General features: G+C 48.3%; 11 protein-coding genes across 11 annotated transcripts; 5 read left to right on the top strand and 6 right to left on the bottom strand.

Moving 5' to 3' along the window:
- Window positions 1–97: 97 nt before the first annotated feature.
- BT62DRAFT_906442 (JmjC-domain-containing protein) lies at window positions 98–3,651 on the bottom strand (the record flags this gene model as incomplete). The annotated part of the gene is given in 8 exon segments (XM_043183637.1): window positions 98–684; window positions 699–999; window positions 1,052–1,354; window positions 1,414–1,969; window positions 2,022–2,283; window positions 2,339–2,599; window positions 2,649–3,310; window positions 3,359–3,651. 8 exon segments carry the CDS (start codon window positions 3,649–3,651, stop codon window positions 98–100), a joined length of 3,225 nt encoding a protein of 1,074 aa, XP_043035663.1.
- Window positions 3,652–4,680: 1,029 nt separating this feature from the next.
- Window positions 4,681–5,760, bottom strand: BT62DRAFT_922795 (uncharacterized protein; the record flags this gene model as incomplete). The annotated part of the gene is made up of 3 exons (XM_043184434.1): window positions 4,681–5,039; window positions 5,314–5,489; window positions 5,603–5,760. The coding sequence occupies 3 exons, from the start codon at window positions 5,758–5,760 to the stop codon at window positions 4,681–4,683; spliced, it is 693 nt and encodes a 230-aa protein (XP_043035662.1).
- Window positions 5,761–7,958: 2,198 nt separating this feature from the next.
- On the top strand, window positions 7,959–8,762 carry BT62DRAFT_936256 (uncharacterized protein). The gene is made up of 3 exons (XM_043187094.1): window positions 7,959–8,146; window positions 8,200–8,675; window positions 8,727–8,762. Exon 2 carries the CDS (start codon window positions 8,346–8,348, stop codon window positions 8,625–8,627), a length of 282 nt encoding a protein of 93 aa, XP_043035661.1. The 5' UTR covers window positions 7,959–8,146; window positions 8,200–8,345; the 3' UTR covers window positions 8,628–8,675; window positions 8,727–8,762.
- Window positions 8,684–9,760, top strand: BT62DRAFT_446826 (uncharacterized protein). Its single transcript, XM_043180931.1, has 3 exons — window positions 8,684–8,861; window positions 8,915–9,479; window positions 9,533–9,760. Exons 1-2 carry the CDS (start codon window positions 8,738–8,740, stop codon window positions 9,460–9,462), a joined length of 672 nt encoding a protein of 223 aa, XP_043035660.1. The 5' UTR covers window positions 8,684–8,737; the 3' UTR covers window positions 9,463–9,479; window positions 9,533–9,760.
- Window positions 9,761–9,962: 202 nt separating this feature from the next.
- On the top strand, window positions 9,963–11,893 carry BT62DRAFT_936252 (FAD/NAD(P)-binding domain-containing protein). The gene is made up of 10 exons (XM_043187093.1): window positions 9,963–10,034; window positions 10,102–10,307; window positions 10,367–10,435; window positions 10,484–10,498; window positions 10,549–10,889; window positions 10,944–10,961; window positions 11,014–11,187; window positions 11,246–11,335; window positions 11,388–11,438; window positions 11,492–11,893. Exons 1-10 carry the CDS (start codon window positions 9,997–9,999, stop codon window positions 11,783–11,785), a joined length of 1,296 nt encoding a protein of 431 aa, XP_043035659.1. The 5' UTR covers window positions 9,963–9,996; the 3' UTR covers window positions 11,786–11,893.
- Window positions 11,894–11,951: 58 nt separating this feature from the next.
- On the bottom strand, window positions 11,952–13,448 carry BT62DRAFT_982557 (uncharacterized protein; the record flags this gene model as incomplete). Its single annotated transcript, XM_043189697.1, has 3 exons — window positions 11,952–12,565; window positions 12,616–13,038; window positions 13,091–13,448. The coding sequence occupies 3 exons, from the start codon at window positions 13,446–13,448 to the stop codon at window positions 11,952–11,954; spliced, it is 1,395 nt and encodes a 464-aa protein (XP_043035658.1).
- A 231-nt stretch (window positions 13,449–13,679) lies between these two features.
- BT62DRAFT_982556 (ABC1-domain-containing protein) lies at window positions 13,680–15,746 on the top strand (the record flags this gene model as incomplete). Its single annotated transcript, XM_043189696.1, has 5 exons — window positions 13,680–13,910; window positions 13,966–14,101; window positions 14,151–14,528; window positions 14,581–15,373; window positions 15,425–15,746. The coding sequence occupies 5 exons, from the start codon at window positions 13,680–13,682 to the stop codon at window positions 15,744–15,746; spliced, it is 1,860 nt and encodes a 619-aa protein (XP_043035657.1).
- A 981-nt stretch (window positions 15,747–16,727) lies between these two features.
- BT62DRAFT_982555 (uncharacterized protein) lies at window positions 16,728–17,531 on the bottom strand (the record flags this gene model as incomplete). The annotated part of the gene is made up of 5 exons (XM_043189695.1): window positions 16,728–16,845; window positions 16,899–17,020; window positions 17,083–17,163; window positions 17,220–17,303; window positions 17,364–17,531. 5 exons carry the CDS (start codon window positions 17,529–17,531, stop codon window positions 16,728–16,730), a joined length of 573 nt encoding a protein of 190 aa, XP_043035656.1.
- A 925-nt stretch (window positions 17,532–18,456) lies between these two features.
- Window positions 18,457–19,835, bottom strand: BT62DRAFT_936247 (uncharacterized protein). Its single transcript, XM_043187092.1, is given in 8 exon segments — window positions 18,457–18,657; window positions 18,713–18,834; window positions 18,893–18,973; window positions 19,029–19,124; window positions 19,186–19,353; window positions 19,404–19,405; window positions 19,419–19,699; window positions 19,771–19,835. The coding sequence occupies 5 exon segments, from the start codon at window positions 19,351–19,353 to the stop codon at window positions 18,546–18,548; spliced, it is 579 nt and encodes a 192-aa protein (XP_043035655.1). The 5' UTR covers window positions 19,404–19,405; window positions 19,419–19,699; window positions 19,771–19,835; the 3' UTR covers window positions 18,457–18,545.
- Window positions 19,836–19,891: 56 nt separating this feature from the next.
- Window positions 19,892–21,449, top strand: BT62DRAFT_906576 (cysteine proteinase; the record flags this gene model as incomplete). Its single annotated transcript, XM_043183642.1, has 5 exons — window positions 19,892–20,383; window positions 20,434–20,495; window positions 20,546–21,041; window positions 21,070–21,288; window positions 21,345–21,449. The coding sequence occupies 5 exons, from the start codon at window positions 19,892–19,894 to the stop codon at window positions 21,447–21,449; spliced, it is 1,374 nt and encodes a 457-aa protein (XP_043035654.1).
- A 50-nt stretch (window positions 21,450–21,499) lies between these two features.
- On the bottom strand, window positions 21,500–23,002 carry BT62DRAFT_936244 (armadillo/beta-catenin/plakoglobin). The gene is made up of 8 exons (XM_043187091.1): window positions 22,644–23,002; window positions 22,491–22,559; window positions 22,372–22,437; window positions 22,284–22,322; window positions 22,094–22,228; window positions 21,983–22,039; window positions 21,847–21,923; window positions 21,500–21,787 (listed from the first exon to the last, which is right to left on the bottom strand). Exons 1-8 carry the CDS (start codon window positions 22,884–22,886, stop codon window positions 21,775–21,777), a joined length of 699 nt encoding a protein of 232 aa, XP_043035653.1. The 5' UTR covers window positions 22,887–23,002; the 3' UTR covers window positions 21,500–21,774.
- Window positions 23,003–23,465: the final 463 nt, after the last annotated feature.

Raw genomic sequence — 23,465 nt, 5'->3', positions numbered from 1 at the left:
GGCAAAAACTGTCCCAACTTTGGTATTATACAACGTGAATACTCGAAATAACAATAGAGGTACAAAACTTTAAAACTCAACATAATGATATGATAATCTACGCCGGACACTCCCGTTTCGCGTTCTCAACTGCTGCTAAAACCATATCTCTTAGCTGCGGTTGGTCACGGAATATGGCTGTCAGCTGTTCGGGCTGCATAGTCACCAACGCCGCTAAATCACTGGGCAGAGTCACCATTTGCGATACAAGCGTCGGTGTAACCGTCTGAGGACTGGCTGGGGTTGATGCATGTGTCGATGTCTGTGTAAGAGGAGGAGGAGGAGGAGGAGGAGTGGTTTTGACTATCTCGGGCCTGCTCGTGGCACCCGTCTGTGTCTGGTATTGAGCACTGGGGTAATAATAACCACCGTTAGGCGGACCTTGGTAGGGCTGCTGCCATTGCAGCTTGCCTGAGTATCCTTTCTGCTGTGGGGTGGGATAGGGATAGAGTTGGGCTGCTGTAGCGTAATAGCCTTGATAAGGATAGGCTGATGCACCTGACTGCTGACCTGAGACCTGGTATCCCCAATATGCATATGGATTGGCGCCATAATTGGGCGGTGCGGAAGACCCATATTGAGCCGTAGGCACTGGAGGCTTGGCATTTTGACTGGTCGAGGCTTCGGCATTACTTGTTGGCGCCGCTTTGAAAAGGTACAGTGAACGACAGCGCAGAAACAGACATAAAATGACCTACGAGGTTCGGGTGCAGCTTCAGAAGGCTTTTGCACAACAGGACCATCGGTGTTTCCGAAGACTACACTGCCCCATTTGAACTCCCTCTTGGAGCCACGATCCCAGAGGACCTCAACAGAACCTGTCTCTTCGATCACGCGGACCAAGGAGACCTCGAAAACGCCAGCACTGACTCGAATCTTTATACGAGCCATATCAGGTAAAGCCATGAGGTCGTTTCGAATTTTGTCTTGTTTGGAAGCCCTCTTGGCTGCGGTTACGAACTGCAACAAAGAGTGAGAAACTGGAACGGACTGTAGGTATCAAGGTACCAACGGGGTTGTGTTGCGTGCAAAGTACTTGCACCTCTACCTTCTTTATTACCTTCAGCACCTGCGAGTCAGCCATCGGAAGGCCAGCTACGGAGTCAATTTTCATCTGGTCAGACGATGTTCCAGGGGTTTTTGGATCCAAAAGCACCACCTCCTTCTCCACTTCACGCAAAGTCTCGAAGATAATATGTTGCTCCTTTCCGTCCCGAGCGCACGACACATGAAACGCCTTCGGACATTTGCCCTTAGTACACTGTATAGGTGCTCCGTGTGCCCTGGATCTGCTCTTAGTGCAGGCGGAACATTTCTGTAAGACGCTGTCAGTAAACATGCCTGTCGCACTAACAGTCTCATAAAATATCTCACAAGATTCCATCTGTCTCTCACGATTCCATCAACACCAAACACCACCCTCTCTTTCAGTCCATTACATCCGTCTAATTCGTCAACCCACGTTTCAGGTACAATATTAGCACAGCTCTCGTGAGCCATCCATTCACTTGGATTTCCCGTAGCATCCACAGCATCTTTGCGGCCAATAGGCGGGTCTTGGACACGAAGAAGGCCTTCCGTTGACGTGGATATGCATAGACAACAGGGATAATGTTCAGGCTCCGAAGGTCGCGGTCCTAATTTCAGTGTAACTTTCGTCGGAACCTTAGTTACTTGGGAGGTGGATGGGACCAGTGCTGGAGGTTTTGTTGCCTTGGGAGTTGTCAGTTTGACCTTCTTAGCTTTGGGCAACGCCCCTAGCTCGCCGTCATATGGCCGCTTCAGTGGACGGACGGTCTTCAAACTTGGAATAACCACCGAAATTTCCTTTTTGATGGGAGATCGCTTTAGCTGGGGGGGCGACGTGGAAGCGATAAGATCGCATTCATCTTCACGGTCCCTTAAAAGTTGTTCTACATCAATGCGAACACTGAACATATCAAGTCAAGGGCATGATAATGCTAGAGCTGTTGGAAACTGACCTATCAGAGATGCATTCGCAAGCCTTGGCCTTAATTCCTTTGCTGATCCAGCTATCCAAAGCAAAATTTACGCTTTCCGCACAGTTTAATCCTAGATTGAATCCAGCGTGATAGCCCAGAGGATAAGTAATAATAATTTCTCCCGCGTGCTGTACGCAGTGATTCGGCCTGCATGATGACTGTGCCAATAGAGTCGCAGAGGCAAGATAGGATTTATGGCGAAGGAATTGCGAACATTGGCGCCCGTCCTTGGGGAAGTAGCCTGAAGCAGACGGATCAGCGTTAAGAAAAGCATAGAGAAAAAGAATGAAACACACTTCGCATGGTTTGTTCCAGAGCGCCGGCTCTACCTTGAGGAATTGCATACCAGAATTTGGGTGCTCCGAAGTGAATGTAGTTGATACTGAAGAGGTCCATGTCTTCGACATGCCAGGCAAACGATGCGCGCCACATCCCCCAGTAAAGATAGGGTGTGTTCACACCGGGTAATCCTTGACTTGATGAAGGCAACAGTCGCGTCAAAGCAGATTCCAGGTGTCCAATGTTCCAGATCTGGGTCTTATCAGTGAATAGGGTCCCTGAGTGGAGAAATGAAGAATAGTTGCGAATTCTGTGATTGGTACTTACCCTGCGAATCCGCACCGTACCAAGCTGGCTTACCCAGGCCACAGCTACGCCAAAATTGCCTTTCGAGTATGTGACAGAACTCTGGGGTATAATCTGATGGTGTTGTACCTGGTGGCAACCAATGCGTGTAGGGATCAAACGTCTTCAAGAAAGCAGCATCGCGAGCTGACCGTTCTGCAGCTTTCTCGGTTGTCGTCTTTTTCCGCCCAGGTGGCCTCTTCTCAGTTGGTTTCTCTTCTGCAGGGGTAGAGTGGTAAAGGGGCGTTCTTCGCAGTGGCTCGATAACGATAGGCGCGTTCACGGATCCTGAGCCATCATCGTAGATTCTGGGCGTTTCGTTGAGATTGTCCATGGGCTCCTCCTTAATGACGACCTCATCCTCGGGGTCAGCCATTTCTATTTTCCCGTTGTCCGAAAGACGCTTAGATCGTCGCGTCTTTGCCTTGATGCTGCTCCTTCCGTGAAGACCAACTTCGTGGACGCCCGGGGAACGATAATCTTCCCTGTCGCACATCTCTACCCACTCACGTACACTCATGTACTTCCTTCTCATCATATTTTCTACCCGGAAAAGGCCAGCGCGTCCCTGCATGTGCTGCTCGATAGGTGATGATATCTTCAAATTATTGAGTTGTTCCTTTATCAGTGGCAGAGATTCCGACCTAAGGGATGGTTAGAAATGACAGACAGGCTAGGGTGCCGTTACGTACCATTCCTTCGGAGGTATAATCTTAATGATACCACTCCGCTCTCCCCAACACTCGACTTTCTTCATGTATTCCTCAAAATCCTTGAACTCATCCATTGTCGGCTTAAACACCGGTATCCCTCGATGTGCCAGGGGATCATCTTCGGGTGTCAGCCAGGGCCTTCCGACGGAGGTGGGTGACGGTAGAGAATCGTCGGCACCGAAGAAATGGTCAGGCTGAACGACTGTTGGGCAAGGAGTACATGATCTCGAGCTGAGGGTGCTTGTAGAGGAGAACGTCCGGGAGAATGACATCGCTATATGGTAGGCGAGACAAATGGATTGGTGAAAACAGGGCTAGGAGCCCGAGTACGAGCTCCGGTTCGACTGGGACGCTTGGCAAAGTTAAGGCCCGATACAAAATGTGTCAACTGCGCGCTCGTCGTGCCCGCCGTTGGTAGATGTCAGGAAATTGTCGCTGGGGGAAACTCTTAAGGACCTGGCCTGCGTAGCTGAGTTTCAATGATTGCCTAGATTAGTCCCCGTACGACTGGGCCGGCCGAGAGCCGGTCTACCATCATGAGGTTAGGGTTAAGTACCTTTGCTTGGCTCGCTTGGACTGTCTCAAATATCCAGGAGATTATCCCGCCATCACTCAGTGTCTTCCAAACAAATTCCACGACGTAACAGTAGCGTTCGGGATCGTTCGCACAGTCCTTTACATCGCGTACACATCTGCGGAGGCTCAGGAAGACTTTCCCCAGTACGATAATGTCGCGAATCTGTTCGAAGAACGGTATTTCAAAAGTGCTCTGAACAAGGCAGTTATGAAGAGCCATAATGGACATTCAACCGTTCCAACTAGAAGACCGGCCCACACATGAAGGGGCTGAGGATGACGTCAACTGGGCACCCCATGGTCACAAGGAGAGAACTATGCCGACTACGATCCTCCTGAACACGTCGCTGACAACTCCAGTGAATATATCTCCCCAAGGAGCACTAACTAAGGAGCACTAACTAAGAAGTCTATTGATAAGGTGGATAAAGACAAGAACTCGAATGAGGACCGCGCGCCGAAGCTTCGAAGGTACAATGATGCTAGTGCTGATTGACAAGCAGGTAGTATCATCCCTAATCAGTACTAGTGGAATTGATGACGATATCTTCCCTCCAGCTGCGAGCAATAACATGGACGCCTGTCCTTCAGGACTATACCCCTCCACGGCTGTGACTGTCATAAAGGTACACGGGTCGACGGTATCCGATAACCACACTTCGTCATCGATATTGCCCTTTATCAGCCCGAAAGCCCTACCAGCTTTGGGAACGAGCGAGGTGTCGTTATTGTACGCAGCCATCGTTTCGACATGTCATCTCCGCAAGCAAGGCAGTCGAGGACGAATCCGCTAAGATCGACTCGTCGTCGATGGTGTTCTTGAGTGTGACATTGTCCGTCCGTCTATGTGTGATGGGATTATGATTATGGAATGGTTTGGCGAAGGTATTATTGAACCACACTTGGCATTCGCATGCTGTCGAGAGGATTTCGCCGATCCTGACTATTCTTCGATTTTGTTCAGGACAAAGTACGGAATACCGAAGGAGATTGAGACTCAGAACCTTCTCCAGAAGATTGTGTGCTGTTCCCTCTTGGCTCACACTGGCACAGTACCGTGACTTTGTGGTAGGCCAGTCCGCCGCTAGTAACCGTTCAAGGATTCGTAAAAACAGTAACACCAGCTGAGGGACCCTCTTTCTCAAAAATGCCAATCCCTTGACTCAGAAGCTGGACCCGCATACGTTAATCTTTGTAGGGCAGCAAATCTTCTCCTGTTTTTCTTTCAGAGATCAATCTTGAGTCGGAGACAGTCACTACTAGTCTATGTCTGCGTGTCCCGGGCGGTTAAGGAAGAGAGGTCTTCGCGAACGTTACTAAAAACAAGAAAAAACAAGTTTAGCCCAAGTTCTCCGCACCTGAACTTAGGAGAACCCGCAGTTCACCGTGAATCGTTTGCTTCTCTGCCTGTTTTCGTTCCCTCAGCCTGTAGCTCGTTGATTTTCCTGGCGGCTTGAATCTAGCAAGAACCCCGCCCTGCGCCACCTTCTTCTGGACGGCGGTCGTGACCAACGGGTGGTGTAGTGTTCTCAGCCTGAGTTTCTTATTTCAATTCATATCATATCTATCATGACGTCTTATTTTCTTTCGCTTTGAGTAAGTAGAACTTCTGGTTCATAAAGGATAACCCTAAAGGACCCAACTGACTGTCGGAACGCTGACATGTACCCCTTTCTTGCCGGTGCGTTGATACGATGCTTGCGACTTACAGAAGGAAACTTCTTTTCATACATGACCACCCCAAAAGATCCTTTTAATCCGCGATAAATTTCTTCGTGATGGTCCGATCTTTTCTTGTTGGCCATTGCCTAGCGGAGGCATGTAGGCATAGGGTAACTTCGAACCTGTCCATTTCAATTGAAACTTATGCGTATCTTTAGGACCTTTGATCCCCGTCCGAAATGGGCGGATAGCTGTTCCAGAGCCTCAAACAACACTTTAGGCGACCAAGACAGATTTCAAGGATCATTAACCATAGAGGCCCAGGACCTCAATGCTTCAGCCACCATAGAAGACAAGGTCCAAACATATGGGATTTTTGCCTTTTGATCTTCACATCTATGTCGGTTTCCTTTTCTGAATCTATTCGAACGTTACCTTTCATGCTACCTAATTCAATTTGACTTCACGATGTGTACGGTATACGTTTCAACTTAGGCAATGAAGGCGACAATGCATGCCCATTTTCCGCTTTCCTCACTTCTTTTCAGACGTTCTGTAGTTCTTGAACGTCGGAATGATTACTTAAAGCAGGGACGCAGTCGGAACCGCATTGTGGGGTAAAATGCAGCCTTCTACTACTACGTAGGGGCGGTCATTCATTAGTCTTTATGCTGGTTTCTGCATTATTTAACGATCCTAAGACATCCTATAACCTACCTGCTAGTAAATGTGACAAAAGTAAGAAGGCGCCCCTGCTTCGGACTATTCCTTTCTCTGTATGATGTTAACGTTGACGGTCACGGACGGATACAAAGAAAAGATAGTACTACAAGTCGAAGTGCGACGTTCCTGAATTACCAGGGCTGCTGTCTTGTTGATATCCTTGGACACGGTGGATGATCAAGCGCCCAAGTGGCGTTGCTACGAGAGTCTATTATACAATGGGGAAAATCAATCCACGGCAGTGGAAGACATCATGAGTACGAAGATATAAATTTTGGTTTCAAATGTAATGAATCTGAATCTGAATCTACTTAAACCTCTTGAGGGATGTTCGGCGCGGAAAGGAATATCATCCGGGGATCCGGGGACTAACTACATCGACGAATAGTCAACCCCGACCCGCTTACGAGACGAAAACATGAGTATCTCAGTACTATCCCACGGTACCGTAGCCAGAAAATACTAGTAGCTCACGGGGCACAACTGTACCGCTAAAAGTTTCCCTTTAGAGTTTGACGTATCCAAAGTCTTAAAACCGGAGAACACTGAACAGCATCATCAGCTATCCGAGCAAACCGGCAACTCCTACAATCCTTACGGAAGATAAGCAGTACGACTAGTAAGTTATACGAATCCAACTGGGGTATAATGACAAATGCAAAATGCTCCGGAGACGATCGTGTACAAAAGTCTAGAAATTCTGTGACGAAATGATACGTTCTGATAATTCAAAACACTCGACCCCCAATACAAGGTTCCAAAGGACGGTTCTTCATTCAAGCAAGCTTCTTTAGTACAAACAGTCAAGCCTTGCTGGTCAGTTATTATTCTGTTAGTCATGAATTCAAAGTTTTCTTGGTAGCATACGACGTTTCCCGTACACCGCGATCTGGTGGCGCATAGTTCCTGAATTATATTTTGCAAGCCCGCCGATGTTTCGCTGCGGTTCTTGCTCGGTAGCCAAAGGAAGCGCTCGTGAAATCTACGTAGTTCCAGTATTAAGCTGGGATGCAGTCACAATCAGGGAGAAGGAACATATTGACATCATAAGGGTTCATGTCAGCGGGCCCTGGCGACCGACAAGCACCCAACTATCATCCATGCACCAAGTACTCTTTCACCCGCTCCATACCTTTCAAAAGGGCACGTTTCTACTTGAAGGTGGATGTGATGCATGTTCCAGAGCCCGCTAGACTGGGACGGCTGAAACAAGGCAGTGGAAAGTATATTAGACCTAGCATTCCACCGCCCTCCGAAAATGATGCGTTGATGCGTCGTCTCAGTGGCGCACTGCGGCCCAGACAGTAAGCTCGTTGATGCATTATTTCCAAGAGATTCAGGCAAGACAAGAAAGAGCACCAGTTTCCTTTTTTGCTTGTTTTCTTGGCGAGCAAGAGAATGTGCATGCCATTGACAACAATCGGCGGTGCATGCCAGAATGTCGGTGTCGAGTCGAGTCAGGCTAGCTCCGCAAGCAGGAGGAATATTGAGGGAACCGACAGAAAGCGCTGTGAGGAGACCTAGACTTTTGAGAAGGATTGCCAAAGCTATTTCTGAATTCGAGTGTGACCCGAAGAAGAGAGCAACCAATGAAAGGCACATGCTTAGTCAGCCTCCCCCCCTGACATCCTTCCAAGCCGACCTAGACGAAATTCAAGTGTGTATTAAGAGTTGACAAGGGGGTTGTGTTGATCCATGCCATCACGCGTCCTCCGTTCGTATAAATAACAACCATGTATTGTTTCCCGCTCTTTCCTCCACCTCCCCCGCCTTTTCTCCCCACTCGTTCGCGTTTCCTAAAATAATGTAACAGGTTTCTCACCCACTCACTGCAATCTTATGCTGATCGTGTGTCTTAGACTGTCGTATTATAAAAACACTTCGCCGTCTAAACGCTCATTTTGACTCTCCCCACCTCATGGCTGGTTGTGGCGGTATGCCTTCGTTCCGCTTTACTTGAACAAATCTACCTCCAGGTCTAGGTTATTCCAATACCCCGCCAATTATGTATCCGTACAATCCAGACGAACACCATCCCAATTCCACCTTTCCTTCTGGGAGCCAAGGTCGTCGCCGCTTATCGTCAGACAGTAACCTCAACTTTCCCTATCATCCCTATGGACTTTCCCCGAACAATTCTGAACAAGCATCCTCTGCAGATGGGATCAATGCTTCCGGTGCCTACGAGTATTGGAACAATTTTACACCCTCAGCACCGCCTTTCAACACTCACGGAACTAGTACGTTATCCGTTCGCATGGCGTCGTTTCTTACTTGGCTCGCTTAGCTTCTCAATGTCATCCTTCATTAAAACAAATCCCGTACCATGAACGCAGTTCGTTTTATTGGTCTTGATTTTGGCTTTTTCTGAACGTTGTATCAGAAGGCGACGCATACATGAACTCTCCTTTGTCTTGGACAAATCAGTCGGAACGCAGTGCCTCCACCCCTTCACCGTATTTTCGTGTAGGCGAAATGGGAGCGGCTCCAGAGCCATGGTCAAGCCTTCAGACCCCCGATCGTAAGTTGGCTTCGTTTTCTCGCCCATAATCTGAATCTCACGCTCAGACATAGTAGGATTTTCCTCACCCGCTCCCTCAGACGATGGTCAGAACATATTTGATGTCCAATTTAGCCACTCGACAAATTCGGCTTCCACCGAATCAAGCTCCCAAATCATGTCGTACTCGCTACCGCAAAACATATCAAACTATGTTGGGATTTCGTCTCGCTTTCCCAGCGGCTCGCACGAGGTGATCCAGCATGTTCCTCAGCCCACTACCCCCACTCCATCCAGGGCAAATGATAGTGATGACGCTGCTAGACGCAAAATACATCCCTGCCTGATACCTGGATGCGGCCGTCGCTTCGCGAATCGATACACCCTGAAGATGCATACAGAAGCTCACAAACCGAAAAATAGGCCTTCGTACCCTTGCTCCTTTGGATGCAATGAATGGTTTTCACGTCAGCACGATCGACTTAGGCACGAAGTCTCTAAGCATAACAAAGCTTGCGAGTTCTTGTGTAATCTTTGTGGGAGGTTCTTTTCGACTGCGAAGACACTGGCAAATCATAAATGTCCCAACGCACCAGGGGAGACTCGATGGGTGCATCAGTGAAATTTAACTTGTTTACTGTATGTGGGCGCCTTTATAATTTCTTCGCTGGCATTTACGATTTTCTTTGCAGAGACAACACGACTGGCTCATTTCAACTTGGAATGACGCCATCATTTTAACCTGTATTCATCAGTCTAGGAGATTTTACACTTCTTTGACCGACTCCTTGAATTCACTCTCTATCAACACTATCGTTATTATATTCACTCTTTGTACAGTATCTATAACTATGATAAGCACCCCAACACGCCATTCGTTTATAATAAAAGAATAATTGCTGTCAGCGCCGCACATTTCGCTGAAAGTTTATCTCCGGCGCCATACACTACAAACAGTGATTTTGACACCCTAAACAGTAATCCACCACGGTCAGCGCATCTTATCAAGCCGTGAAGATCGTTCTTATTCTGGCGCCCAATTACCTGGGAGTCTTTCGTCATGGATAGCATCTGACCTCACAAATACTCAGCGGCGTGTGAGTCTGACCTACCCGCTGATTATTACACTCGAACCCCGATACTCACCCCAGAACCAATGGCAGAACTGAATGAGAAGCTTCGGGTTGCTATCATGTACGTCTATCACTGTCAGTTTCGAAAGCACTTAAGCTTAAGATTACCGGGTTCCAACAACCGGCAGTGGAGGGGGCGTTGGTGGCCTTACATGCGCTATCGCGCTCAAAGATTGTAAATCGCTGGTGGTCGATCTCTATGAATCCGCATCCAAACTGACCGAAATCGGCGCTGGCATCACACTGTGGCAACGTACATGGAATATTTTGAAGAACCTTGGTTTGGAGAAGGATTTTCTGGAGATAGCTAATGAAAAGCCTCGGAACGAGCCTGGTGCGAAATCTCAGCCGCTGCGTGTATCGGATCTTGAAGGCATTGATCTTCCCCCGTAGGTCCCCTATTCATGTTTCGGCGAGGGGATTCATCTTCTGGGTCAGACCTATACGAGCTTATGTCTATAGGTCAGAGAAGGGCACTATCGTTAATTCCTTTCTAACGAGACATGACAGGCGCCTTTTTTGCAGGCTCGTCCTTGGCACACATGCCCACCTCCAATTTTATAACTCTTTACCAGATGGTTTCCATCGCCACGACGTTCAGAAGGCGCTCTTGAAGAACCTGCCCCCCGGAGTTACATGTCACCTGTCCCACCGGCTTGTTAGTTATACAGAAACTAAAGATGGAATGCAACTCGAGTTCCAAAACGGGCGCACAGCTTTTTGTAATCTGCTCATCGCAGCTGACGGAATTAAAAGTATCGTCCGAGTGAAGCTGATGGCGAAACTGTATCCTGGAACCGATAACAAATTTATCGCACCCGTTTTCTCAGGGACCCTTGCGTACAGAGGGCTATTTCTTGTTGACGAGCTTGCGAAAAGATGGCCCGGACATCGTGCACTTAAGAAGCGGATGATGGTAAGTTCGTATACCCAGGGCTGTGATCCAATACCAAAACTCACATGAGACTAGTACTGCGGGAAAAACAAGGTGACTGGCAGTGCGCGTCCTCCTTCCGGACGTCGGTCTGATCCTTTCTAAGCACGTCGTTGTATACCCAGTATCACAAGGCCGGTTCATCAATGTTGTCGCATTTAGTTCGGTCCTGTCGCACGAAGGTAAACCATTCGATGGACCTTTTGTTGCAGAAGCAAACAAAGATGAGATGATGTCCAATTTCTTGGACTGGGAGGACGAAGTAAAGGCGATTCTACAGGCGAATAAAATCCTATCACGTTTCAAGAGACGATTTGACTGATTGCGTACCAACACAGTGCATTGACAACCCGACAGTATGGGCCATACATGCGCTCAACCCATTGGATCTATACGCTTCTGACCAAGTTGTGCTCCTCGGTGACGCGGTATGACAGTTGTGGACGGATTATGTGTTGTGTTCAATCTATGTTTGTGCAGGCTCACGCCATGACACCGCATCTCGGCGCAGGGGCAGGACAAGCTGTCGAGGTACGCCCCTCAGCCTTCGAATGACCAGATTTGAAAGTTCTACATATTGGCAGGATGCGTACGTTCTCGGGTACCTCTTGTCCAAATCAGCCGCAACACTGGAATCGATCCCAAAGGTACTGGCTGCTTACAGCAAGATCCGTCAACCATATGGGAACCATATCCTCACTTCAGCGAAAACCGAGGGGCTCCTATATGAATTCAATGCACCAGGGTTCGAAGATATCCGAGATGGCGACGACCGTCTAAAACCCAGGCAGATGGAAGACATGATGGAGAAGGTGAAAGAAGGTTGGGCATGGTCATGGTCAACTCTGGACCTCGATCAGGAAGCCAAGGCGCTTTAGAACCAATGTGGCAGTGGTCCTCATGTTACAAGTTGTCTTATGCAGCTTCATCTTACCCACAGATAAGAGTGGAACTGAACAAATGATAGTTGTTCCCGTCCCTAAAAACAGAACTAGAAAAGAATGGATAAATTATAGCACGCAAAAACACAACAAAGTCTTGCCCTTATCCATAGTTACACCAGACATTCCCATAGCGATCCTGCGCGGTCCCCGAAGATCCCCGGCCCTCTACACCCTCTACGCCACTATCTATATATCCTACACCGTAGCTGCTTAAAGCATTGAACTGCGCCGTTGGACATCGGAAGCCAAGGAAGCTAGGACAAGCCCGGTCGGCAGCATTGCAACGCTCCAAACAAGGCAATAGTGCCGTATAAGTTTCATTGAAAGATGGAAAGTTTGAGTTTCTAGGCGTGACTGTCGTTGGCTGGGATAACAAGGCTGAGAAGACCTTCTGGGCACCATTGGCAGCCACCATGGCCCCGTTATTGGAGCTTGCCTCCCCACAGCGGGGGAAGCTGACGGTACAAAGCCATCTCCGATATTCCCGCTGACAATCATTACAAGACACTAGAGGCGAATAGTCGTCGCGGCCGCAGGCAAAGGTCGTAAGAGTTGTAGTGAAGTTGGTCAATGAGGATATGAGGGGTTCTGCGATTTCTGAAGGGAGATTGGTGGAGTCATAGGTGGATTGCGAGGATGGTTGCGCAAGGGGTATAGCATATGCGATGCCGGGGCAATACGGCAGATTGGATAATAGTGGACAGGAGAAGGACTCTGTGGCTAGAAGTGAGATGAGCTAGGGCATCTTGTTGATATAGGCGCACCAGATTTTGTTATGAAGTATATGGGTCCACTGACGGTGGTATTGTCAATTATAACATAGGCGGTATAGTTCGTTGCAGGTGTCAAACCGTCAATAATCCATTGTGTTCGCCAGCCATCTTCATTTGGAAGCCACATGGTTTGGTTAACAATGGTTCCAGTGGAATTTTGACTCTGCAACGCGCAGCCCGTCTGCAGTCCAGATGCGAGCGGGCTAGATCCTGACGTCTCCGAAAAAATTAGCGAGAAATTGTTGGACGTGGAAGGTACCGCGGGGGCTGAAAGATTCGCGACTGGTAAAGAATAGTTTGGGTAGGTCGGCACTTCTGAGGATACTTCCAAGAAGACGGGAGAAAATATGATAGCCTGGGTTGCTGTGGTGTCACCCAGTGATGGGGGGTCCGTTGAAATTTTATGCGTTGGTCCTAGAAGAATAGGGTAGCGTTTCCGTTATCAAGGGAAGTAATGAGTACCCACCACTTTCGGACACGCCTACTTCAAAGGTAACGTTGCTGGCATCGTCTGCCGACAGGACACCTCCATTCGTAAAAGCACCCGCGAAATTGCCGAAACCCTCATTTAGTGATATTTCGTATACATCTGTACCGCCGTCGGGTCCTGGATTGTCTGCATCTGCCGACGTATTTGTGACGAAAAATCGGGCAGAGGAGCTTGAAGAACACAAGGCGACCGAAACTGTAAGGTTGCTTGCTTCCGGTAGAGTAAATGTTGACGAGTCGTTGAACGAAGAGACAGTATTCAGAGAAAGCTGCTTCCTCGTCTGCGCGAAGACAATGGCAACATTGAGAAGGTACCAAAGGGTCTCCGGGAACATTTGGTAGATATTCAGCTGAATGACTGCGCCTCTGCGTCCTTCGACGATTTCACTCCGCACGTGTCCTCCGGTTCCCCGGTCCGCACTCCCCATTCGCTTCGTCATTGCCGACAAAAAACTAAAACTCGTCATCCACGTCCATGTCATCGAAAGCTAATAAAGCTACTCTCTTCCTCCTTTCTTGACCCCATTCCTCTGGTCGGAAATTTTCTGTCCTTCGACGAATTTGACATGAATCGCTTCGTCTCACGGCCACTCTTGGGATGGGTCCGAAAAGGAGTCGACGAGACACCACACAGGCGGTCGTACGCGACACTTTCATCACCTACAACAGCTCCTTCTCGAAGTAGGAAGTATGCTCGTCGGGTGGGCTACTTGATTGCAGGAACAGGGGCCGTTTACACTCTGGATAGGCTTTTCAATGCCTCAGCTATCACTCGAAACTGTAGAACGTTGTATACGGCATGTTTGCTTCTCTCTCTATGACATTGCTTAGAAGTTCATTCTCTTCCCCAAGTGTGCCATGATAACGCTAGACTACAAATTTAATTTCACAGAGGAGAAGAGCGACCTCATACCAGAATTGCACCAACGCGTCGCAGATAGAATGTATAATTTATTCACTTCTAATGGAGGCTTGTATATCAAAATCGGTGCGCCATTTCCGTCTTTAAAGTACCCAACAATTAATTCTTTCTCAAGGCCAGGCAATTGGCGCCAATGCCGCTTTTCTCCCTATACCGATGCAGCAGAAATTCGCAAAGTTATTTGATGACGCTCCCCAGATTCCATATTCAGAGGTTCTATCAGTATTCCAGTCCGAATTTGGGAGACCTCCTGGCGGTCCGAACGGTGTCTTTGAGTTCTTCGACGAAAATGCCATAGCTAGTGCTAGTATCGCCCAAGTGCATAAAGCAAAGCTGTGGCCTGTGCAAGGGGATACGCAGGAGCGCTGGGTCGCTGTCAAGGTGCAGAAACCCGCCGTTTCGATACAAACAGAGTGGGATCTCGGCGCATATCGGATGGTCATGTGGATATTTGAAAATTGGGCATTCGATCTACCCGTCTATTTTGTTGTCGGTGAAGGTCTTCAGCGCATGCATCAAAACGTCTCGACTGATATTGTCCTCAGACTTTGTCGCGGACCATCTACGCCAGGAGCTGGACTTTATTCGGGAAGCCCATAACGCCAAACGAGCAGCCGCGTTGATTGCTTCCGAACCTCGACTGTCCGACAAAGTGTACATACCAAAAGTCTTCGATGATCTCACCACGAAGAAGGTTATGACAGCGGAATGGATTGACGGTGTCCGGTTCAGTGATCGGCAAGGCGTGTTCGACCTGATGGGCGAGAAACCGTCGAGAGTGGGAGCGTATAAGATACCTTTAGCCGTCTCACCCACGGAGATGCATTCGGACTCGCCTCTTCCTCCTAAACCACTCCGAGGTGGTGTTAAGGCTATCATGCAGACAATGATCGAGCTCTTCAGCGCGCAGATGTTCAGCTTCGGTGTAATACATTGCGATCCACACCCGGGAAATATTCTCATACGACAAAATCCTGTCAAACCAGATACACCCCAATTGGTTTTACTTGACCACGGACTTTATGTGACTGTCGGCGACGAGTTCAGAAAACAGTGGGCTGGTCTCTGGAAGTCGCTGTTACTCTCGGACTATAAAGCTGTGGAGCAAACTGCAAGGAGTTGGGGCGTCGGTCTACCTGACTTGTTTGCCAGTGCGACTCTCATGAGACCTGTCAGACTCAAGAAGGTGGACAAGGAGAAATTCGCGCGCGAGATCGAGGAGATTAGTAGGATGAGCCAGTATGAGCAGAGCGTGAGGATGAAAGCGAAGTTGAAGGAATTTTTGATCGATACCGATAGGCTGCCCAAAGCGTTGATTTTCTTGATGCGCAATATGCGGTAGGTTGTTGTGATTTCGATGACTGAACTGCACTGACGGAGGGATTGCAGTATTGTGCAAGGCAACAATCAATCTATGGGCGCTCCCGTTAATCGTGTCAAAATCACTGGGTACTGGGCTTCACGGTCATTGACGTATACTCGCGATCTTCCCTTAAGGCAACGCATAAAGGAATACTGGAGCTATGTTGCTTTCCGAAGTATCATGTTTTCCTTGGACGTCCTCTTCTGGGCCATTCGATTCCGACAGTGGTTCTGGCTAAAGCTTGGTCGATATTCTTCCAACTTTGAAGACGAGATTGAGAAGTCGATGCAAGTCTTTGCGAAAGGCAGTCTGGGGATGGACGTCAAAGTAGGCGTGTTTCAGGGTTAATATGATATACTGAATATAGTATCAGTTTCCACCGAAGAAGTGAGGATAAGTTCTGCCATTACAACGCCCATTTCGAAAATCGAAATTACTGCCGACACGGACCGCCGGTATCATTGTGGAGTAAAGAGCGGACATAGATAGATTCGACGACAAACGTTATAGGCCAGGATGGGAAAACCATCGTTACTATTTGAGATTTTCGGGTTGATGCATCGAGAGGGAATCCACAGGTGTTCGTCTATGCACGAAAAGGACGTTGAGCATCTGCGCCAGCCAATAATCTACTCCTCCACAAGCTGGAGCCGTGACACAATTTGCCCTGCTCTGTATTTCGGTCGCGTTGATCTTCTCGCTACAGTCTCCGATCTTTTCTAGACGCTTCGTTGTGGTTCTACCTCAGTAGCGTCATAAACACCCGCCTTTTGGTATGACTCGCACGAGCGCGAAATCCGGAGCGTTCCCCGACCTGTTGTCAGTAGCGAATATCATTGAAGACACTGAGATGGATACACATCATGATAGAATCTCGTGGTAATGGGAGCATTAGCTTTAACAAACGACTATAATTTGACTTGTCGTAGGCTTCATACAGCCGAAGATACATATACCAAAATCCCTTGCCGACATGATACCAAGTTATGAATTACAATTGCCTGAGAGGGCACACAAGGGTCCAGATGTGAGTTGGTGCACTACAATCATTAAGCATTGAGTTGCGAGCTTGGCTAAAATATGGACACCGACGTTAGGTTTCAGCTCAAATTTATATTCCGTCATACGGTTGGTAGCTTGACGACTGCTGGTGTAGTCACGAGTTCCCAAAGGAACGGTGGAACGTTAGGGAATTGTTTTCTGATGAAGTGCAATGCTGGGGTATCGAGTAGTTTGCGTAAAGAGTAAGTAAAACGAATGAGACGAGTCCAGGATGTGCCAGTGATATCTGTGGTGCATCGACAGTGTTCAGCACGGCAGAAGAAAGCATTACGAAGTGTTAGAATAGTGGAGCCAATCATCGAAGTTGGTGTATGGGAGAGTATCCCCAGTCAACGTCCAGTCAAGGATGTAATTCCACCAGTTGGTCCTCACGGTCTCAACGTCGCTACATTGGAAAGTCAACTGAAATGAAATTTACCGCAGAAGACATGTACACACCTAGGCCAGACGGTGGAGTTGATGGCCGTCAGAGCTCCATAGAACCAGTCAATATAATTCTGGAAGGTGATGGGACACCCTCCCTCTTGCCAAGCGCAATCACCAACGATATCTGCAAATATCTGATAGCCATCCGTAAGAATACAGTGTAACACCGAGCGAATCACAAGGCGGGCCCACTCACGTTGTAACTCAGATGGGATATATCACTTGCATTACCAATGTTGGAATCGTAACATTGTGCCAATCTCACAAGTGAATTGGTCTACGTGAACGTGAATATCTTGATTTGACTTTAGAGATTGAGGCATTAATACTTACACCTTGACAGGTTGCACCAGTAACACAACTAGTTGTGCTCCACAGGTCTTTAGTGCCATTCAAATTCGCGAGGCAGTTATAGACCTAGTAGGCGGGATATCTAAGTGCACGCCGCGCAAACTCAAATATGAAAAGAGAGCTCACCAGCTGTGCGCAAGAGGCATCATAGGTGCTGTGGTATAATCCAATGTTCTTGATAGCTGCGACACATTCGGGTGAAGGAAGATCTGCACGCGTGTCGAACTCAGGATGTATGACCACGGCGGATGCCACTGAAGCTGCGAGGAGCCCAAGCAAAGCTACCAACTTCATGGTAGAGGCGAGAAAGAACATAAATGACAGTTGAGAGGTTGCAAAAACTGACAAAGAAACGAATGAAAGACTCGCCCGCTTTTTAAACCGGCTGATAATGCCGTATACACTGCCTTCAGCCATATGCATCTGTTGTCCTCGGATCATGGAGTCGAGAGACGGCGAGGCTAGCCCGCCGTTCCGCTGCCGCCATGAATGGGCGGTCAGGTATGTTAACAAGTCCTGTAGAGCTTGGCATTACTACTGACCTTTGGAACCCCAATACTTTCCGAGGCTTTTCTGAAGTAAGGGGCCATAGCGAAGATTGGAGAGCTGGACCATTTGACATCTAAATCAATAGGTGTTCACTCCATAAGCAAAATAGTGGCGGCTTGGGCCTGACGACAAGGGAGTTTCAGATTTCGGGCTTTAAGTCGGTTGACGAATGGAATGGTGCTTACTTGGCTGGGAAATGACCAGTTTGTGGAACTAGAAATATAAATGCAATTGGGATTGTAATTCTTGTCACCTATTAAACGTAACTCGGTAGTATAGCGTGGACCCATTGAAAGTTTTTCCTCAGTTTTCCACATCAGCGGAACATGTAGGTAGTACAAGGTTACGGAGAAACGTCAATGACGTAGTCGAGTTGTCACTGGATCATAGCTGTTTCCATAAGTTCGGCGGAGAGGGAAAGGGATGTCCTTGTCATAGCATTGTCAGGGTGTACCGGTGGACGGTTAGAATTGCGCTCACCTTCTTCTTGGGTCCTCACTCGTACCATTCTTCCACAGCGGCGACATTTCCGGTCTGCCCAGGGCCCGTTTCGGTGCACGTACTCGAGAGAAAAACAAGCACGAAGTCTTGGAAATGCGAAATGTAAGCAATTGTGTGATGCTTCGACACCTTGGTTGGGTCTCATCAGACTCATCGCAACCGATCAGCAGTTGACAGATAATCATCTTTATTGCAAGGGCTTAAACAGCGAACATTAAATTAAGCACGCTTCCATAAGGATTTAGGGAGAGACCATTGTTAAGTGGTGTAAGAATAGTGAAGCCAATCATCGAAATTGGTGTATGGAATAGTGTCTCCAGTCAGTGTCCAGCCGACAATATAATCCCAGTTCGCTTCTACGGTAGAAAAGCTACAATGGAAATGATATCAAAAACGAGTCAAAAGGAGGAAGAAATGATGCAAACTCGGGCCAGATGGTGGCATCAACAGCTGAGAGGGCACCGTAAAACCAGTCGACGTAGTTCTGGAAGGTGCTGGAACATCCGCCTTCTTGCCAGGCGCAGTCGCCAACAATGTTCGCGTATATCTGATCAACGTGTAAGAGTGTAATTTTACCAGGTCATGTACTATATTATATGACTCACATTGTAATTCAAGTGTGGAAGATCACTTGCATCGTCGACGTCAGAGTTCCAGCATTGCGCCAAAAATACCGTCCAATAGGTCTGTGTAAGCTCAATGTAACTGGGGCGTCCCAAAGAATGACTGAAAAGGACTTACGCCTTGGCAGGTCGCAGCAGTAGTGCAGCTCGTCACGCTCCAGAGATCAGCAGTTTCACCTTCAGTTCCATTGACTTGTGCGAGACAGTCATAGACCTAGATGGTATACGGTTAAGTACGTGCCATATAATTCCCCGATGTCCAAATCAAAGCTCACCAATTGTGTACACGAGGCATCGTACGCCTCATGATACAGTCCTATCTGTTTGATGGCGTTTACGCACTCGGGAGAAGGGAGTTCTGCGCGTACATCGATGTGAGGTAGGACGGCAGCAGATACTAATGACGCGCCAAAAAGCACAAGCCCTATAGCTAACTTGATCATAGTGGGATGATGGTTAGTTCCGAAGACGACACGAATGTTTTATAGGAAGACGCTCATACTGAACGGCGCTGTTGGTTCCTAGCCACATGCAATATCACGCGTCTCGGTCGAGCTTGCCCGTCGTGGAAGTAGACGACCCGTATCCTGCGAGCAAAGCGGGGTGAGCACCGCGTCTGGTGGCCAAAAACAGACAATATCCAAGACTGAATGAGACCAGCCGGTCAATGGGCGATGATGGGCCAGAAAGCTCTGCAGTTTCATGACAGTCCGAAACATTCTTGAGTACTCAGTGCTAGACGTCGCGTTTAAAGCAAACGAATAGCCATCAGCAGATACGCCGGAGGCACTATAGTGAAACGAACCAAAACGTTGGAATATTAAGGTCAGTTGGAATCCAGGGCACTAAAATTTGCTCACGTTCCCGACTCGCAATCTCGTCGGATCCATTTGAAGGCCATGAGAGTTAAGAGACGAGTCTTCGGTTTACCGGTCCGAACGCCGACTAAACACCAAAGTTTGCTTACTACGTTCTTATTGCATGGCTTCCACGTCCAATGTCCGACTGGATTCTGTCCCCCCCGAAACTGCTACAAACGACGACCTCAACGGCCAGAAATTGTCAATAGATCTTGTCGGTGGACCATTTGCTGTCATCGAATCCGACCCAGGCGAGCCCTTCAGCTCCATCAGCTCCATCCTTACTCATGTCTACGCAGGCGTTTTCACAACCTTGACGCGTAAACTGGGAGTCAAGCACCTCGAAATCGTCGAACTATACGATATAGAACCTTGGGCCGTCGACCATCTCCACCCTTACGGCTTGGTATTCTGCTTTCGATGGCGAAAGGACACACATCGTCCTGCCGAATTTAAGGATCCAGCAGCTGAGCATGTATGGTTTGCGAACCAGCTCAGTGACGATGCTTGCGCTTCTCAAGCCATTCTTAACATCCTTTTCAACTGCTCAAACGTCAATATTGGAAAGGACCTGAGCGACTTCAAAGAATACACAAGGGAAATGTCTCCCGAGGTGAGTTTGTGCGCCTCTGCCCCTCGTCACCCATTCAGAAGATGTTCTAGATGAAAGGACTCGCGATATCAAATTCTTCTCTGATCCGAAATGCACATAATTCTCTTGCTCGGTACGTTTCTCTGAATCGCTTGTATGTAGTCGTAGATTTAATGACACCAGACCAGCCGACCTCCGAGGCGCCGACAGCGCCTTGGCCACAACCATCCTCGATAGTGTAAAAAAGGAGAAGGAGAAAACGAACCGTGGTTCTAACCCTCCCCCGAACAAACGCGCCAAGACCAAGAATCCCCCAACCAAGAATCCCGAACAAGGTGACGAGGAAACCTACCATTTCATCGGCTACGTCCCCGCGTACTGCAAAGTCTGGGAACTTGATGGGCTCAAGTCAGGACCCTTGGAGGTCGGCGACGTGACGGAGAAAACGGAGTGGATGGACGTCGTCCGGCCGGCACTCAGGATGAAGATGCGTAAATACGGCGGGGGAGGTGACGATGGAGGCAATGATATTCGGTTCAGTCTCCTGGCTATTGTAGATGACGCATATGAAAAAGCAAGCGACGAGTGGGAGTATTGCAAGTCAGAGCGGCGGCAACTCGAGCGGCGTCTAGAGGAAGGCTGGCAGAAGGCGGTCAGTTGTCGTTTATATTCGTATCACGTTCTCTGCACATTGATAACGTGAATAGGTTGATCCATCCCTTCTCTCTGCTGCTTCCAACGTGTTTGATGGCGGAGGCGGACAAAAATTTGCTTCTGATTTCGCCAGTAGACGCAATGACAGGGATCGGGATATATTGTATATGGACCAGGATGCTCTACGTCACGCGTGGGAGCAATGCGTCAACAACGCTATGAAAGCCAAGGTAGCTGTAGGTGAGGAAATGGCGAAAGCGTGGAGAGACCACGTAGGTTTCTTTTTCGTCTACCAGCTTCCTTGTTCTTCCCTGAATTCTCTCTGCAGACCGATCATGTAAAGCGAATACACGATTACGAGCCATTCTTCGTCAAGTATCTGAAATTCCTGAAGGACGAAGGCCTTTTGTCAGGATTGCTTGCAAAGAAGTAACGCAATTTGTATGCGCCTCAGGGCTTATAGAACTGACATAATTTGTGATGCAACTGTTGAAATGCATTCGGGATTGAACATGCGATACCACGCGAGGCCACCAATATTCAAAAATACCGCCTGAACATGATAAAGTGATGCTCAGGTGAAAAAGGTGATAGAAGCAGGGAAAGAAGGAGATACAACTGCGAGGAGCCTCGTATTTAACATTCTGTACTTCAGTTTTTTGTCTGACCATCTCGGTGACGAGAAGTAAACATGCACTCATGAGAAGAAGGTGAAATGTTTACAGCAACAACTATGAGCATAATCAAAAGCAAATCCTCTATTCGCAATACCTGGAAGAGGAAAGGCATTGTCATCAAATGGAAGAACCAGAAATAAGGACAATAGGCACCTTCTTTCACCAAAGTCGCCAAGCCCTGGGATGATGTACGCCTTTTCATTCAAGCCCTGGTCGATCCAGCCCGTAATCTTGGCAAAGCAGTTAGTGATGCATGACCTGAATCGGCCGGCCGGAGGAAGATGCTTACCACTTTCAGTTTTGGATATTTTCCGCAAAATGTTTGGAGGCCTTCAGGAGAGGCGATCTATGAACGAATATGTCAGCGATTGGACGCGACAAGGAGCGGACGGGCTCGTACAAGATTGATGAAAATGATTCGCTCCTCGGGAACGCCGTGCTCGATGAGGACCTCGACCGCCTTCATTGCTGAACCACCAGTCGCGAGCATGGGATCCAGAAGGAGAACGTAACGAGCAGCAATATCTTGAGGGAACTACACACGGTCTTGATCAGCCTGTTCGCGTGAACCTGAGAAAAACGGTCGTCACCTTGGAGTAGAATAGTTTAGGAAGCGTCGTCTCCTCGTCCTTTGGCGCGATGAATATCTTATCATACCGTAGTCTATGCACAACTCACCCGCTGTATCAATATCTTTCCGATTCGAACACTCCTGCAAACCTCCCGAAGGCCTGCTTCCATGGCCTGAGATCACGAAATCAGGATATGTGGTGATTCCATTGACACGGATCCGTCACCTCACCAGCCCGTAAGATAGATACACCACATATCTTGCCTTCAAAACGGACACCTTCGTATGTCGTGCCCTAGACGTGATACCAGTCAGTTAGAGAATGAGACGAGACACATCCACGCTGTGGTCCTCTACATATACCATGCAGAAGACTCACCGTCGGGGTCGTAATAGTGTGTTTCACGACAGGCAAATGGTTCAACCCCTCCTCGACGAGCAGCCTGATGATCCTGTCAGAGTAGAAGAGGAAATCACCCCTGGACGTGTCTTTGTCCCTGATGATGGTGTACAGAGCCTCCAATTGCGCCGTTTGAGGCAGGGTGAAGACGGAGGGGGGTACAGGGTTCATGTGGGACCGGTTGGTCGATGGCTGGGGTGGTGAGACGGGTGCTGTTGCCATTATTTATTCTATTCGAAGTGGTGGTGGAGGTGAGGAGAATCGATAACAATTGGACGGACCGGGGGGGATGATAAGAGGAAGAAAGAGGGGCAAGTTAATGAACTGCCTGTATAGATCAAGCGCTGATACATAACCACATGGCCATTACTCTTCCTTCTTTGTCTCGGCCGTGCTTTGCCCGTGCGAGATGCAGACCATTCTTGGGCGATGTCAAGTACACGACAAGATATGTAAATGTAACACTATTACCATAAAGCTAATACTGAGCATGTATCCAGTATACAGACAAAGCCAAGCGGGTTCAGTGCGCGCAGGTAAGGCAAAGGAAGCGATGAAGCCCCCAGCTTGACATTTCCTGGCATCATCATCATAAATGTCGACACTGAGAGCCAGCGAGGTCAAATATCCAAGGTTTTCCTTTCAAGACGAGACAAGCAAGAGGCTCGTAGTGGTTTCAGTCGCGGAACTCGGCCCGCCTTCCGACCACCAACTGCCCAGGGCCTACGCGTTTCAAGTTCAAATTATCCTAAAAACCATTAGATCATATGTATATCGCTCTCACGCTCGGTGAAAACGAAG

This window comes from Guyanagaster necrorhizus (assembly GCF_019112545.1).
Source record: "Guyanagaster necrorhizus MCA 3950 unplaced genomic scaffold BT62scaffold_31, whole genome shotgun sequence".
NCBI lineage: Eukaryota > Fungi > Basidiomycota > Agaricomycetes > Agaricales > Physalacriaceae > Guyanagaster > Guyanagaster necrorhizus.
This window is presented reverse-complemented; position numbering and strand designations above follow the sequence as displayed.